This window comes from Salmo salar, chromosome 29 (assembly GCF_965601325.2).
Source record: "Salmo salar chromosome 29, fSalSal1, whole genome shotgun sequence".
Lineage (NCBI taxonomy): Eukaryota > Metazoa > Chordata > Actinopteri > Salmoniformes > Salmonidae > Salmo > Salmo salar.
Window position 1 is genome coordinate 31,637,057 of NC_138319.1, and position 15,461 is coordinate 31,652,517.

Sequence of the window (15,461 nt, forward strand, 5' to 3'; positions counted from 1 at the left end):
TCTGACTTTGCTATTGCTCTGTCAGTGTAATGATCACATAATGTAATCTTTAGTACTATGTCCTCTTCTGAACAACTAATCTCTCTTGACAGTATTAGACTAGAGGACATTTTAATGCTATAACAGTGTGCCGATCTCTAGAATCACATATCAGAACCTTTTTAAACAGCAAATTGTCTTCAACAAGTAACCAAAAAAGTGTTAAACAAATCAAAATATATTTTATAATTAAAATTCTTAAAATAGCCACCCTTTGCCTTGATGACAGCTTTGCACACTCTTGGCATTCTCTCAACCAGCTTCACCTGGAATGCTTTTCCAACAGTCTTGAAGGAGTTCTCACAAACAGTACTATGCTGAGCACTTGTTGGCTGCTTTTCCTTCACTCTGTGGTCCGACTCATCCCAAACCATCTCAATTTGGTTGAGTTTGGGTGATTATGGAGGCCAGGTCATCTGATGCAGCACTCCATCACTCTCCTTCTTGGCTAAATAGCCCTTACACAGTCTTGAGGTGTGTTTTGGGTCATTGTCCTGTTGAAGAACAAATGATAGTCCCACTAAGCCCAAACCAGATGGGATGGCGTATCACTGCAGAATGCTGTAGTATCCATGCTGGTTAAGTATGCCAGCAAAGCACCCCGACCCCATAACACCTCCTCCTCCATGCTTCACGGTGGGAACCAAACATGCAGAGATCATCCTTTCACCTACTCTGCGTCTCACAAAGACACAGCGGTTGGAACCAAAAATCTCAAATTTGGACTCATTAGACCAAAGGACAGATTTCCACCGGTCTAACATCCATTGCTCATGTTTCTTGGCCCAAGCAAGTCTCTTCTTCTTATTGGTGTCCTTTAGTAGTGGTTTCTTTTCAGCAATTCAACTATGAAGGCCTGATTCACGCAGTCACCTCTGAACAGTTGATGTTGAGATGTGTCTGTTACTTGAACTATGTGAAGCATTTATTTGGGCTTCAATCTGAGGTGCAGTTAACTCTAATGAACTTATCCTCTGCAGCAGAGGTAACTCTGGGTCTTCCTTTCCTGTGGCGGTCCTGATGAGAAACTTTCAAAGTTCTTGAAATGTTCCGTGTTGACTGACCCTCATGTCTTAAAGTAATGATGGACTGTTGCTTCTCTTTGCTTATTTGAGCTGTTTTTGCCATACAATGGGCTTGGTCTTTTACCAAATAGGGCTATCTTTTGTATACCACCGCTACCTTGTCACAACACAACTGATTGGCTCAAACGCATCAAGAAGGAAAGACATTCCACAAATGAACATTTAACAAGGCACACCTGTTAATTGAAATGCATTCCAGGTGACTTTCTCATGAAGCTGGTTGAGAGAATGCCAAGAGTGTGCAAAGCTGTCATCAAGGCAAAGGGTGGCTACTTTGAAGAATCTCAAATATAAACTTTGATTTGTTTAACACTTTTTTGGTTACTACATGATTCCATATGTGTTATTTAATAGTTAGAATGTAGAAAATAGTAAAAAAAAAAAAAAAAAAAGCTGGAATGAGAAGGTGTGTCCAATCTTTTGACTGGTACTGTATATTTAAGCAATAAGGCCCGAGGAGGTGTGGTATATGACCAACATACCATGGCTAAGGGCTGTTCTTCTGCACGACGCAACGCGGAGTGCCTGGACACAGTCCTTAGCCGTTGTATATTGGCCATATATACTACGGTGCTTTATTGCTATTATAAACTGGTTACAAACGCAATTAGAGCATAATTCTTTTTTGTTGTTGTCATACCCGTGTTACACGGTCTGATATACAGTGTATTCGGAAAGCATTCAGACCCCTTCTGTCACGTCCTGACCAGTAAAAGGGGTTATTTGTCATTGTAGTTTGGTCAGGGCGTGGCAGGGGGTGTTTGTTTTGTGTGTTTCGGTGTTTTTGGGTTTAGGTTCTATGTTATCTATTTCTATGTTTAGTTCTAGTTTTCTATTTCTATGTTGGTTTTTTGGCATGAACTCCAATTAGAGGCAGCTGGTTGTCGTTGTCTCTAATTGGAGGCTATATTTAGTTGATGTTGTTTCACTTGTGTCTTGTGGGTGGTTGTTTTCCTGTATAGCCTGTGTTGCCTTACGGAACTGTTTCGTCGTTTGTTTATTTAGTTTAAGTGTTTTCTTTAAATACATTAAGAAGATGAGCACTTTACCCGCTGCGCCTTGGTCCAATCCTTACGACGCCCATGACAGAACTACCCACCAAACAAGGACCAAGCAGCGGGGATTGGAGCACCGAGGAGAAGGATGGACGTGGAAGGCAGAACGACGTTTCTGGGAGAGGAAATTAAGGGAGCTACATGAGGCCGAGAGGCATCCCCAAACATTTTTTTTGGGGGGGGTGCACACGGGGAGTTTGGCAGAGTCAGGTTGGAGACCTGAGCCAACTCCCCGTGCTTATTATGGGGAGTGACGGATCAAGCAAGCACCTTGTTACGCAGAAATGCGCACGGTGTCGCCCATATGCACGCACAGTCCGGTGTGGCCAATAAGGACCCTACAGCGTTGCCGGGCGAGAGTTGGCCGGCAGCCAGGAAGAAGTGTGCCGGCACAACGGATCTGGTCTCCAGTGCGTCTCCTCGGCCCAGTTTACCTTGCGCCTGCTCCACGCACGGCAGCCCTCATTCCCCAGCACAGCCCAGTTTACCCTGTGCCAGCACTCCGCCCATGCCGGGCTACAGTGACCATCCAGCCAGGACGGGTTGTGCAGGCCGTGCGCTCCAGACCTCCAGTGCGCCTCCAAGACCCAGTGTACCCTGTGCCTGCTCCGCGCACTCTACCTCCAGTGCGCCACCATAGCCCGGTAAGGCCGGTGCCTGCTGTGAGCGCACGGTCCGAAGTACGTCTCCCCAGTCCGGTGAGACCAGTTCCAGCGCCCCGAAGGAAGCCTCTAATGATGGTCAATGGTCCGACGTCTCCAGCGATAATCCATGGCATGAAGCTTCCAGTGATGATCCATGGCCCGGAGCCTGTAGTGTTAATCCATGGCGCGAAGCCTCCAGTGATGATCTATGGCCCGGAGCCCGTAGGGATGATCCAAGGCACGAAGCCTCCAGTGATGATCCATGGCCCAGGGCTTGTAGGGATGATCCATGGCACGAAGCCTCCAGTGATAACCCATGGCGCGGAGCCTCCAGTGATGATCCATGGCACAAAGCCTCCAGTGATTATCCATGACACGGAACCAGTAGTGATGACCCATGGCACAGAGCCTGCAGCTAAGGTCCCCAGCCTGGAGCCTCCAGCGACGCTCCTCAGCTCGGAGCCTCCAGCGACGCTCCTCAGCCCGGAGTCTCCAGCGACGCTCCTCAGCCCGGAGTCTCCAGCGACGCTCCTCAGCCCGGAGTCTCCAGCGACGCTCCTCAGCCCGGAGTCTCCAGCGACGCTCCTCAGCCCGGAGTCTCCAGCGACGCTCCTCAGCCCGGAGTCTCCAGCGACGCTCCTCAGCCCGGAGTCTCCAGCGACGCTCCTCAGACCGGAGCCTCCAGCGACACTCCTCAGCCCGGAGTCTCCAGCGATGCCGCGCAGCCCAGAGTTTTCTGAATGGGAGCTACGCCCAGAGCCAGAGCCACCTCCGTAGTGGGAGGATTGGGGGGGGGGGGGTGTAGCACAGGGACCGTTGTTGATGGTGGCCACCCTCCCTTCCCTCCCTTTAAGTTTGGGGTTGTTTTTGTGGGGTTTTTGTTTTGAGGTACATTCGGGGTCTGCACCTTTGGGGGGGGGTACTGTCACGTCCTGACCAGTAAAAGGGGTTATTTGTCATTGTAGTTTGGTCAGGGCGTGGCAGGGGGTGTTTGTTTTGTGTGTTTCGGTGGTTTTGGGTTTAGGTTCTATGTTATCTATTTCTATGTTTATTTCTAGTTTTCTATTTCTATGTTGGTTTTTTGGCATGACCTCCAATTAGAGACAGCTGGTTGTCGTTGTCTCTAATTGGAGACCATATTTAGTTGATATTGTTTCACTTGTGTCTTGTGGGTGGTTGTTTTCCTGTATGGCCTGTGTTGCCTTACGGAACTGTTTCGTCGTTTGTTTATTTAGTTTAAGTGTTTTCTTTAAATACATTAAGAAGATGAGAACTTTACCCGCTGCGCCTTAATCCAATCCTTACGACGCACATGACACCTTCCCTTTTAATTTTTTTTTAACGTTACAGCCTTATCCTAAAATTGATTAAATTAAATGTTTTCCTCATCAATCTACACAAATACCCCATGATGACATCACAATACCCCATAGTGATAAAGTGAAAACAGGTTTTTAGAATTTTTTTGCAAATTGTACCATGGCTGCCAGCCAATCAGCATTCAGAAGTCTGTCTGTCTGTCTGTCTGTCTGTCTGTCTGTCTGTCTGGGGGTTTTTCCGACCATAGCTAATGGCAAACACAAAGTCCTAGAACTATTGCTGTGTGTGTGTGTGTGTGTGTGTGTGTGTGTGTGTGCCTCTGAGATCTCTCTTTGACGGTTAAGTTTACATAGAGACAGAATGGGGACGTCACTGGTGAGTGATAAGCTGCATCTGACAAGAACACATGATTTCTCTATCGCTCCCTTTCTCTGGAGGAGGTTTTCTTCTCTCCGTAGGGGGTAGGGGTTCACAGCAGGCTAAAACCAAAGACAGCGGCTGCTGCAACACTGAAGAACAACTGTCTATCCATGTCTCCTCTATCCATGTCTCCGCTGGGTAACACTCTACTGTACTGTCATGCCTCATTCAGGGTGAGGTGATTCCACCTGACAGGACACCTCATGGTGTGTGCCTCTGTGTGTGGATGAGCAGGAGGAGTAGCAGGAGGCGGAGAGGGAGGGACACAATGAAATGGAGTTATATTCACTGTGTTATATTCACAAGGCGATAGACGTATGAGACACAGTAGGCCTACTATGTGTCTCACCTACTGTGGCATCTCTACAACAGCTGTTTAGGTCCAAGCCATTCCCTGCCAGTCAATGGTTACTCAGGTTAGGTGAGGTGCATAGCAGGGTTGTTTACCATTATTTATCCTGTTCCATTCATGTTGCTGTTCCACACACTGGAGGTTTTGTATTTAGCTCATCAGCAACATTAATCCTTCCCATCGTATCCGCCCAACGCCAGGTTCCTAGGCAGAGCTCAAATTGAACTGTCAGGGTTCCTAACACGGCTCTAAATAAATCACTCAGAGCAGTCTGGGCTCCTCTCTCTCCTTCTCCCCCTCTTCTCCCCATTCTTCTCTCTTTCTCTCGCTCACACACACTCTTTACCTCTTCCTCTCTCCCCATTCTTCTCTCTCTCTATGCCTCCCTCTGTCTTGCACCGTCTCTGACTCTCTCTATGTATCTATCCATCTTTCTCTCTCCCTCGCTCCTAAAGCGGATGAGATTTATGTTCCTCGTACAACATTGTGTTGGGTCTGTCTGAGATCTGTCTGTCTGTCTGTATCAGAGGCACACTGCTGAATGCTCACCTTTGTTTAATCAGAAATAGATTTTTGTCACAAACCCTCCAGAGTGAACCACCACTTACACACATGCACATCCACACATTCACACACACACCTCAAATAAAATCAAATCAAATAAAATTGTATTTGTCACATAGACGTGTTTATCAGATGTTATTGGTCACATAGACGTGTATAGCAGATGTTATTGGTCACATAGACGTGTTTATCAGATGTTATTGGTCACATAGACGTGTATAGCAGATGTTATTGGTCACATAGACGTGTTTATCAGATGTTATTGGTCACATAGACGTGTATAGCAGATGTTATTGGTCACAGATGTGTTTAGCAGATGTTATTGCGGCTGTAGTGAAATGCTTGTGTTTCTAACTCCAACAGTCCAGTAATATCTAATAAGTAATATCTAACAATTTCACAACATATACCCAATACACAGAAATCTAAGTAAAGGAATGGAATTAAGAATATATAAATATATGGACGAGCAATGTCAGAGCGGCATAGACTCTGTGCCCGAGGTTTGTCACGTCTGGATGGGCAAAGTCGGGCAGATCAGAGCAGAGAGGAACAGTACCACGTCTACTGCACGGTGCCTATCTCTGCCGTGTTAGGAGACATAAATTGAGGTGAAATTGAAGAGCTATTTCATGCCACATTACGTACCACCACCCATCCGCTGTGGGACTTTTATTCTCTGCTAGAGTCTAACTTTTCTACTTATTGTGAAGGGTAATAATCATGATAACAGAGTTAATACAAAGCACTGCATTTCACACAGACTGAAGAAATTAATTCCAGTCAATTGTCACTACCTCCTTATTTCACTCCTCCAGGCTGGCTTTGTGAACGGGAACCTACAGGTGTGGGATCTTAATTTTATCACTCTGTTCTCACCGACAATTTTTCTGAGCCGCAGGACTTACATAAATTCACTGAAAACCCGCAACAAGTGCTTATATTAACAGTATTGCACTTTTCATGTAGCCTAATTTTGCCCAGATAATAGACTAACCACTGATCAAGCAACATTATAGACTAAACGTTCAAATCCTGTTGCTGCAGGATTATTTTGCTTTGACAACACTGGTCAAATGAATATCATACATCTGTACCTCTATGATGAATGGAATCAAAGGTGACAGCATAGAAAGATAGTCTTCATTTGACCTTTATTTAACTAGGCAAGTCAGTTAGGAACAAATTCTTATTTACATTGACGGCCTATTCCGGCCAAACCCAGACGACACTGGGCCAATTGTGCACCACTCTATGGGACTCCCAATCACGGCCGGATGTGATGCAGCCTGGATTCGAACCAGGTACCGCAGTGACACCTCTTGCACTGAAATGCAGTGTCTAAGACCACTGCGCCACTAAGGAAAATTAGAGGGGTTGTCACTGTGGTTATTCATCTATAGAGTGGTAGCCTATGTAGAATTATCAACCTATTTAAAACATGTCAGTGTATGCCTGGCCTCTACAGTGCATCAGCTCTGTGGTCACAAGCTATTCACAACCACATCTCTCACAGTCTTACATCAGAACTAGACGTTCATCCATGTTTCTCAAACTTCAAATTTAGAAGTTGTCCCAAGCATCAAATTTGGAAGTGTTTAAGGCTAAGTGTAGGCATTAACTCAACATTTTGAAGGTTAGGGTTAACTCCAAATAGTTAAAGTCAGGGTTAAGGTTTAAAAAATATATAAAAAAACAAACACCTAACTCTTAGATCTGTGTACATGTGGTTAGTCTGGCTAACACCTAACTCTTAGATCTGGGTACATGTGGTTAGTCTGGCTAACACCTAACTCTTAGATCTGGGTACATGTGGTTAGTCTGGCTAACACCTAACTCTTAGATCTGGGTACATGTGGTTAGTCTGGCTAAAACATAACTCGAAGTCCTCCTTACCTTAGTCTGGAAAGGTTATTTTGATGTTGTCTGCACGATATGTAGATAATGAAAGGGATGCACAATCACACACAACCCCAGATCACCGCCCCATTCCAATACAACTGTTGGATTTTTAAATCCAAACAATGTGCGGTCTCAACCCCCCATGAAAGAAAGCTCTCAACCCCCCATGAAAGAAAGGACTCAACCTCCCATGAAAGAAAGGTCTCAACCCACCATGAAAGAACGGACTCAACCCCCCATGAAAGAACGGACTCAACCCCCCCATGAAAGAAAGGTCTCAACCCCCCATGAAAGAACGGTCTCAACCCCCCATGAAAGAACGGACTCAACCCCCCCATGAAAGAAAGGTCTCAACCCCCCCATGAAAGAAAGGTCTCAATCCCCCATGAAAGAAAGGTCTCAACCCCCCATGAAAGAAAGGTCTCAACCCCCCATGAAAGAACGGACTCAACCCCCCATGAAAGAAATGACTCAACCCCCCCATGAAAGAAATGACTCAACCCCCCCCCATGAAAGAAAGGTCTCAACCCCCCATGAAAGAAAGGACTCAACCCCCTATGAAAGATTTTGTTGTTGTTGAGAGAACTGATAAAAGTTCAGTACATTCAGGAGCACATTTATCCAGGAATACTGCATTTAGAATGCACTCCTGTCCAGACCACCCACTGGGCACACACTGGTTGAATCAACGTTGTTTTCATGTAATTTCAGTGAAATCGATGTTGAATTTACGCCTGTGTCCAGTGGGCAGCGTCACAGCGCTCCCTCGCTGTGAGTCACGTCAGCCAGGCTAACATGGTAGGATGTGATAAAAAAGGCTACGACCAGGTTGGGTTAAAATGATGAACTGTCAAAACATTATCTGTACTTATGCCCTGGTAACTCAATGGTTCTCCAACCTCAAGGGAGCTTTTTATTGTCACTGTAGACCTTGGCATTTCAAGTTCTCTTGAAAGTTCAGTGACATACGACTTTGAAATAGAACTAAAATAATGAATAAAATGTGATTCATTAAACATGTTCTCCATGACTTACCTTGGTGAAATAAAGGCTGAATAGGTACAATAGATTGCAAAGAGTCTTTTATTTACCTGGTGTTAAAGGTATCATCGACACGCAGTAGAGTCTTCTAATAAGCCAGGACACACGACAACACAACTCACACCATAGTGTCAACATCCTCATTATCATCAGCTGGGTTCTGTTAGGATACCTTCCAATATCCACACTAGCTAGCAACCTACTTAGAATCCATGGCCAATACATCGCCAATGACGGATATGCTAGTGTGGATATTGGAGCAAAGCAGTCTTCTCAATACAGGGGTTCGATCTTCATCATTATAATCATCATCAGTACAGTCAAGTGAACAGAGGCATATCGTACAAGTCTTTTCACCTTAAAATGTTGTTGCTTTTAATGACACCGACACCTGCACATAAAAATTCTGTAATATCTATATATAGTTTTGGCATTCATTCTATATGGATATGTCAGTCAAGTGATTTTTACCTTGAGAAATCTGACTTATCTGGAGGGATACCTCCACTTTCAGACAATGATCGAGAGACACTCACACGAACGCACACGCACCCAAGTACACATACACACACACACGCTCAACTAACATAGGCAGATCTGTACATTTGAGAAGGGGACTTACGTACCCAATTTCTATAGTGATACCTCTTTGTACTATGTAGCTTACTCCCATCAAAACACAGTTCCAAACAGGAGAGGGGATGATGGGTCAGTGGTCATGGTTGTCTGTAAACTGAGTCTCTCATACATCCTCCAGTCTAGGGCTGGAACCAGAGAGGGCAAAGATTAGCACAATGTCACTTCTCTCTCTAATGTACAGTAGTGAAAACGGATACCTAGTCAGTTGTACAACTGAATGCATTGAACTGAAATGTGTCTTCTGCATTTAACCCAACCCCTCTGAGTCAGAGAGGAGCAGGGGGCTGCTTTAATCAACATTATCAGCATGCAGGGAGCAGTTGTTGTTGGGGTTAAGTGCCTTGCTCAAGGGCAGAACTACAGATTTTTCACATAACCTGCTCGGGGATTCAAACCAGCAACCTTTCAGTTACTGGCCCAACGCTCTTAACAGCCAAGCTATCTGCCGCATCTTAGAATGTAGAATGTTGATTCTTGTAGAATGGACTGGTTGTATCATGTAAATGTGTAAAAAACATTTTAATTCAGAACCTTTTAAACACTATATCTTCAAAATAAAATATCAGAGTGTGGAAACGGAGAATCAAAAACATCTATTTGAAATATCTACATCTTAGTTTTTAGGCAGTGAAAAAGCACTTTGTCAACAAGGAGTGTGGAATGATGTCATTGGTCTTGTAATCGGTCTTGAACCGCTTCTGCTTGACATTTCTGTTTTAGTTTCCACAAAACAACTTCACATCCTCAGAGAACAGACCATATTGCTAGTCACTCACATCCCTCTGGCTGTTAAAACAGACTCACATCCCTCTGGCTGTTAGAACAGACTCACATCCCTCTGGCTGTTAGAACAGACTCACATCCCTCTGGCTGTTAAAACAGACTCACATCCCTCTGGCTGTTAGAACAGACTCACATCCCTCTGGCTGTTAGAACAGACTCACATCCCTCTGGCTGTTAGAACAGACTCACATCCCTCTGGCTGTTAGAACAGACTCACATCCCTCTGGCTGTTAGAACAGACTCACATCCCTCTGGCTGTTAGAACAGACTCACATCCCTCTGGCTGTTAGAACAGACTCACATCCCTCTGGCTGTTAGAACAGACTCACATCCCTCTGGCTGTTAGAACAGACTCACATCCCTCTGGCTGTTAGAACAGACTCACATCCCTCTGGCTGTTAGAACAGTCCTACATCCCTCTGGCTGTTAGAACAGACTCACATCCCTCTGGCTGTTAGAACAGACTCACATCCCTCTGGCTGTTAGAACAGACTCACATCCCTCTGGCTGTTAGAACAGACTCACATCCCTCTGGCTGTTAGAACAGACTCACATCCCTCTGGCTGTTAGAACAGACTCACATCCCTCTGGCTGTTAGAACAGACTCACATCCCTCTGGCTGTTAGAACAGACTCACATCCCTCTGGCTGTTAGAACAGACTCACATCCCTCTGGCTGTTAGAACAGACCTACATCCCTCTGGCTGTTAGAACAGACTCACATCCCTCTGGCTGTTAGAACAGACTCACATCCCTCTGGCTGTTAGAACAGACTCACATCCCTCTGGCTGTTAGAACAGACTCACATCCCTCTGGCTGTTAGAACAGTCCTACATCCCTCTGGCTGTTAGAACAGACTCACATCCCTCTGGCTGTTAGAACAGACTCACATCCCTCTGGCTGTTAGAACAGACCTACATCCCTCTGGCTGTTAGAACAGACTCACATCCCTCTGGCTGTTAAAACAGACTCACATCCCTCTGGCTGTTAGAACAGACTCACATCCCTCTGGCTGTTAGAACAGACTCACATCCATCTGGCTGTTAAAACAGACTCACATCCCTCTGGCTGTTAGAACAGACCTACATCCCTCTGGCTGTTAGAACAGACTCACATCCCTCTGGCTGTTAGAACAGACTCACATCCCTCTGGCTGTTAAAACAGACTCACATCCCTCTGGCTGTTAAAACAGACTCACATCCCTCTGGCTGTTAGAACAGACTCACATCCCTCTGGCTGTTAGAACAGACTCACATCCCTCTGGCTGTTAGAACAGACTCACATCCCTCTGGCTGTTAGAACAGACTCACATCCCTCTGGCTGTTAGAACAGACTCACATCCCTCTGGCTGTTAGAACAGACCTACATCCCTCTGGCTGTTAAAACAGACTCACATCCCTCTGGCTGTTAGAACAGACTCACATCCCTCTGGCTGTTAGAACAGACTCACATCCCTCTGGCTGTTAGAACAGACTCACATCCCTCTGGCTGTTAGAACAGACTCACTTCCCTCTGGCTGTTAGAACAGACTCACATCCCTCTGGCTGTTAGAACAGACTCACATCCCTCTGGCTGTTAGAACAGATGTGGGTTGGAAAGGGGAGACAGGACAGTGATCACTGATTGACATTGTTTCAAACCCACTGGGCACAAACTGGTTGAATCAGCATTGTTTCGACGTAATTTGTCAACTTATTGTGACTTGGAATCTATGTGGAAAATACAATATCAATATTACTGTTGTTTTGAGGGTGAAATTTCAATCACAGAATTATATCATCAGGTAACCAAATTTCAACATAGACAAACCTTGTATAAAACATGTTGAATTTGTACCTTTAAAACAACATCAGATCTTCAATGTTATATTCACTATCAGAAAAAAGTAACAGGCTGGGCAGCACCTCCTAGATAGTTGATCTACCTACAGCTGCTGTTTGGTCTCCCATCCAGGGTTCTAACCAAGCCCAGCCCTGCTTAGCGACAATATTTGTGATTGACTATTGCCAATGTGCTATCGTGAGAATAACTGTTCAGGAATCTCCACTTAAAAATGAAATAGATTCAGTGTTGGTAGCAAAGTCATTCCAATGGGTAGGTTTGACAGAAAAGTTGAAATGTGACCATACTATATCACAAATATACCATCAATTATACTACTAAGACCTATATAGCATTTACAAAGTCATCAACAACTATTGTTTCAATTCAACCCATAATTCAACTAAAAATTTATATACTATAGACCCAGGGTTTCAGACTCTGGTTGATTTCAAATGTAATGATATTGAATTGTCAACGCAACCATGAACATTTGAAGGAAATGTATCTTCTATTTGGATGGTTCCATCTGAGCCACTGACTTAGTCTGGCTTTAATTCCAGTTTGTCTACAAATTAATGAATGATATGTTGGATTCACGTCTCCATCTCAACCAACGATCTAAGTTAAAGAATAAGACTACATCAAATCAAACGTTATTTAAAGTGCATTTCAAGTTTGATTTACTCCTATTCTTTAAACTTTGATTTATGGTTGAGGTGGAGACGTGAATCCAACAGTTATTAATTTGTATACAAATTGGAACTAAAGACAGACTAAGTCACGCTGCATTTACACAGGCATTCCAATTCTGATCTGTTTTTTTGACCAATCACATCAGAACTTTTCACATCAGATTTGTTTTCACAGCTGATCCGATTAAACACAGCCTCAGTGGCACAGATGGAACTATTCAAGCAGAAGATACATCTTTAAATGTTGAAATGTGGTTGTGTTGACAACCAAACACAATTCAATATCACTTCCTGAATACAATAAATAGCCTGTTAACTTGTCGACAAGTTACAAATTATACGTTGGATTCATGTCACCAACTCAACCAAAAATACCAGTTAAAGATGAAGCCAGTGGGTCAGATGGAGTTATCCAAACAGTAGATACAGTAGATACAGTAGATACAGCTCCTATAAATGTTGATATTTCATTGCTTGGTCAACAGAACACAATTCAATATTCTTTTTGTAAGACAGTAAAAAGCCTTAAGATAAGGCTATCTGACAAACTAATGTAACATTTAACCTTAAAATTAGTAACACATCCAATGGCCACATTTAGATTTTACTGCATCTATACATTTCCTGTTATGTAATCATATAAAGCGTGCGTGATCAAGATAGCATGTATAGGTGGTCGCAGGTCTGTGCAGATCTTCACAGTTGTAATAATTTGGTAGAATCTCCATCGGTATTGATCACTTGCACACGTACTTGTAATGTAATTAGATGAAGCACAGTGATAAGTGATAACACATTAATTGGTTGTATAAACAAAATATCTGACATTGTATTCCCATTTGAACTTTGCTGTGCTTTTAAAATGGTTGAAAGCACAGTGATAGACATTTGGGTGACAACTAAACCAAAAATAAGACATTGTTTTTCCATTGGAATTTGGTTATGCTTTTAGATGGTTGAAAGCACAGTGATAACACATTGGACATTCAACTAACTTTTGGCGGTCTTTTTGAGTGGGTGAATATAGGTTGTAATCTCATTGATCATTGTCTAAACCAAATATTAACCAAATATCCACATTGAAATGGCATGGTGTGCCCAGTGGGAAGTGTTTTCTTCTCAGTCTCTATTCTGTTACTAGAAAACAATATCCAGTGGCCGGTCAGTCGGTCGGTCGGTAGTGACAAGATGTGTAATATACACAATACCATCCAGGTCAACTGTCACTGTACTGTACTGTACACCAAAATACTGTACATCTACAACTTCAAAAAGTACAAATAAAAAAGATGTGAAAATAAAAACTTAAAAAGCTGGAAGATTCTTCTTCAACAGACAACATTCCATAGAAAGGTAGATGCTTTGATTGACGATGAAAGTCAGAAGTCAATGTAATGAACGGGTGGAAAGCTGCCCCCTTTGTTTTTCCTGTAAACATCCTGTCCTGTCTTGTGCTTGGTGTTTTCCTCTCATCTTCTCTCTCCCTCTCTCCCTCTATCTCTCTATCTGACACATCCATCCACTCCCTCTCCCAGTGGAACAAGCTTTGAACAAACTGAACTGGCAGCAAAATGTCTTGTGGTATTCATGCACATGCGCAGTCTCTCTTCACACCTCAACCCCTCACAACCCCCTAGCACCCCTAACCCCCTTCAATCCCTTTTTGCCGTTGGTTACTAACATTAACCTCGCACCCCCGATTTACTCTACACCAGTGTTCTTCACTCTCAATCCTGGAGAGCTACGGGACTATGCAGGCTTTTGTTCCAGCCCAGCACTAATCAACCTAATATCCTCAAATCAACGGTTCATTACACCTTGCAGGTGTGCTGTTTGTTAGTGTTGGGCTGGAGCTAAACCCTACACCAGATTGTATCTCTCCAGGACCCATGTTAAGTTGTGACTCCTTTCTTTAGACCCAGGAGTCAGGTGAAGCCGGGTAGTGGCTGGTCTCGTAGTTGAGTTCGGAGTAGGGCCGGGATGCAGAGTAGAAGTCCACATAGTTGCCGGTGGACTTAAGGCCAAGGTGCATCCGGAGGTCCGTGGTGGCCTGAGACGGGGGCTGGGGAAGGGGCTGATCCGGAGGCTCGAAGAAGGAGTCATCCAGCATGCGGCCAGGGTTCTGCGGAGGGGGGAAGGAGGGAGGGAGGGATGGAGGGAACGTGTCGTAGTCTTTTAGAGGTGTAGAGGAGCAGTCTGCCTGAGGGGCCATGGGCTGGGGAGGGATCTGGAAAGGAAGTGAAAACACAGAGCTGTTTAATCTGTCTAACTTCATCTGAGGTTAAAATATAAGGTTTATTAATTGGATAAGGGTGGAGTATGGTTTCATGTTGCCACGGTTTCAAGCTCTCCAGATTTTCGGCGCGTTCAGTGGGGAAGATTCCAGAAGACATCAGAGCTAATCAGAACCTCCGCCTTCCTGAAGACGTAACCGTGACAACCATCACCATGGCACCAGATGCCAAGGAGGTAACTTGGCGACAAGACGGGACATAAAAATATGTGTGTGTCTGTATGTGTGTGCGTGCAGCAATGTGAGTTTGTGTGTGTGTGTGTGTGTGTGTGTTGTGTGTGTGTGTATGTGTGTGTGTGTGTGTGTGTGTGTGCATGTGTGTATATGTATGTGCGTGTGTGTGTATACGTATGTGTGTGTGTGGGTGGGTGTTTGTGTGTATGTGTGTGTGCGTGTATGTGTGTGGGCGTGTGTGTATGTATATGTGTGTGTGTGTGTATGTATATGTGTGTATGTGTGGGTGTGTGCATACGTGTGAGTGTCTGTGTTTGTGTCTATGTATATGTATTTATGTGTGTGTATTTATGTGTGTGTACGTACGTGTGTGTGTGTGTGTGCGTGCAGCAATGTGAGTTTGTGTGTGTGTCTCTGAGAATGTGTGTGTGTGTGTGTGTGTGTGTGCGTGTACATGTATGTACAGTTGTAGTCAGAAGTTTACATACACTTTGGTTGGAGTCATTAAAACTCGTTTTTCAACCACTCCACAAATTTCTTGTTAACAAACTGTAGTTTTGGCAAGTCGGTAAGGATATCTACTTTGTGCATGACACAAGTAAATTAACCAACAATTGTTGACAGATTATTCCACT

At 44.2% G+C, this 15,461-nt stretch overlaps 1 protein-coding gene across 1 annotated transcript in view; it reads right to left on the minus strand.

Annotated features, from left to right (window-relative positions):
- Nucleotides 1-8,446: 8,446 nt before the first annotated feature.
- The window catches only part of LOC106590590 (catenin delta-2), a 597,564-nt gene continuing 590,549 nt past the window's right edge, over nucleotides 8,447-15,461 (minus strand). Inside the window, exon 25 of the mRNA XM_045710617.2 lies at nucleotides 8,447-14,586. Within this exon, the coding sequence (XP_045566573.1) occupies nucleotides 14,272-14,586 (315 nt within the window). The 3' untranslated portion in view covers nucleotides 8,447-14,271. The remainder of the gene's footprint in view (nucleotides 14,587-15,461) is intronic.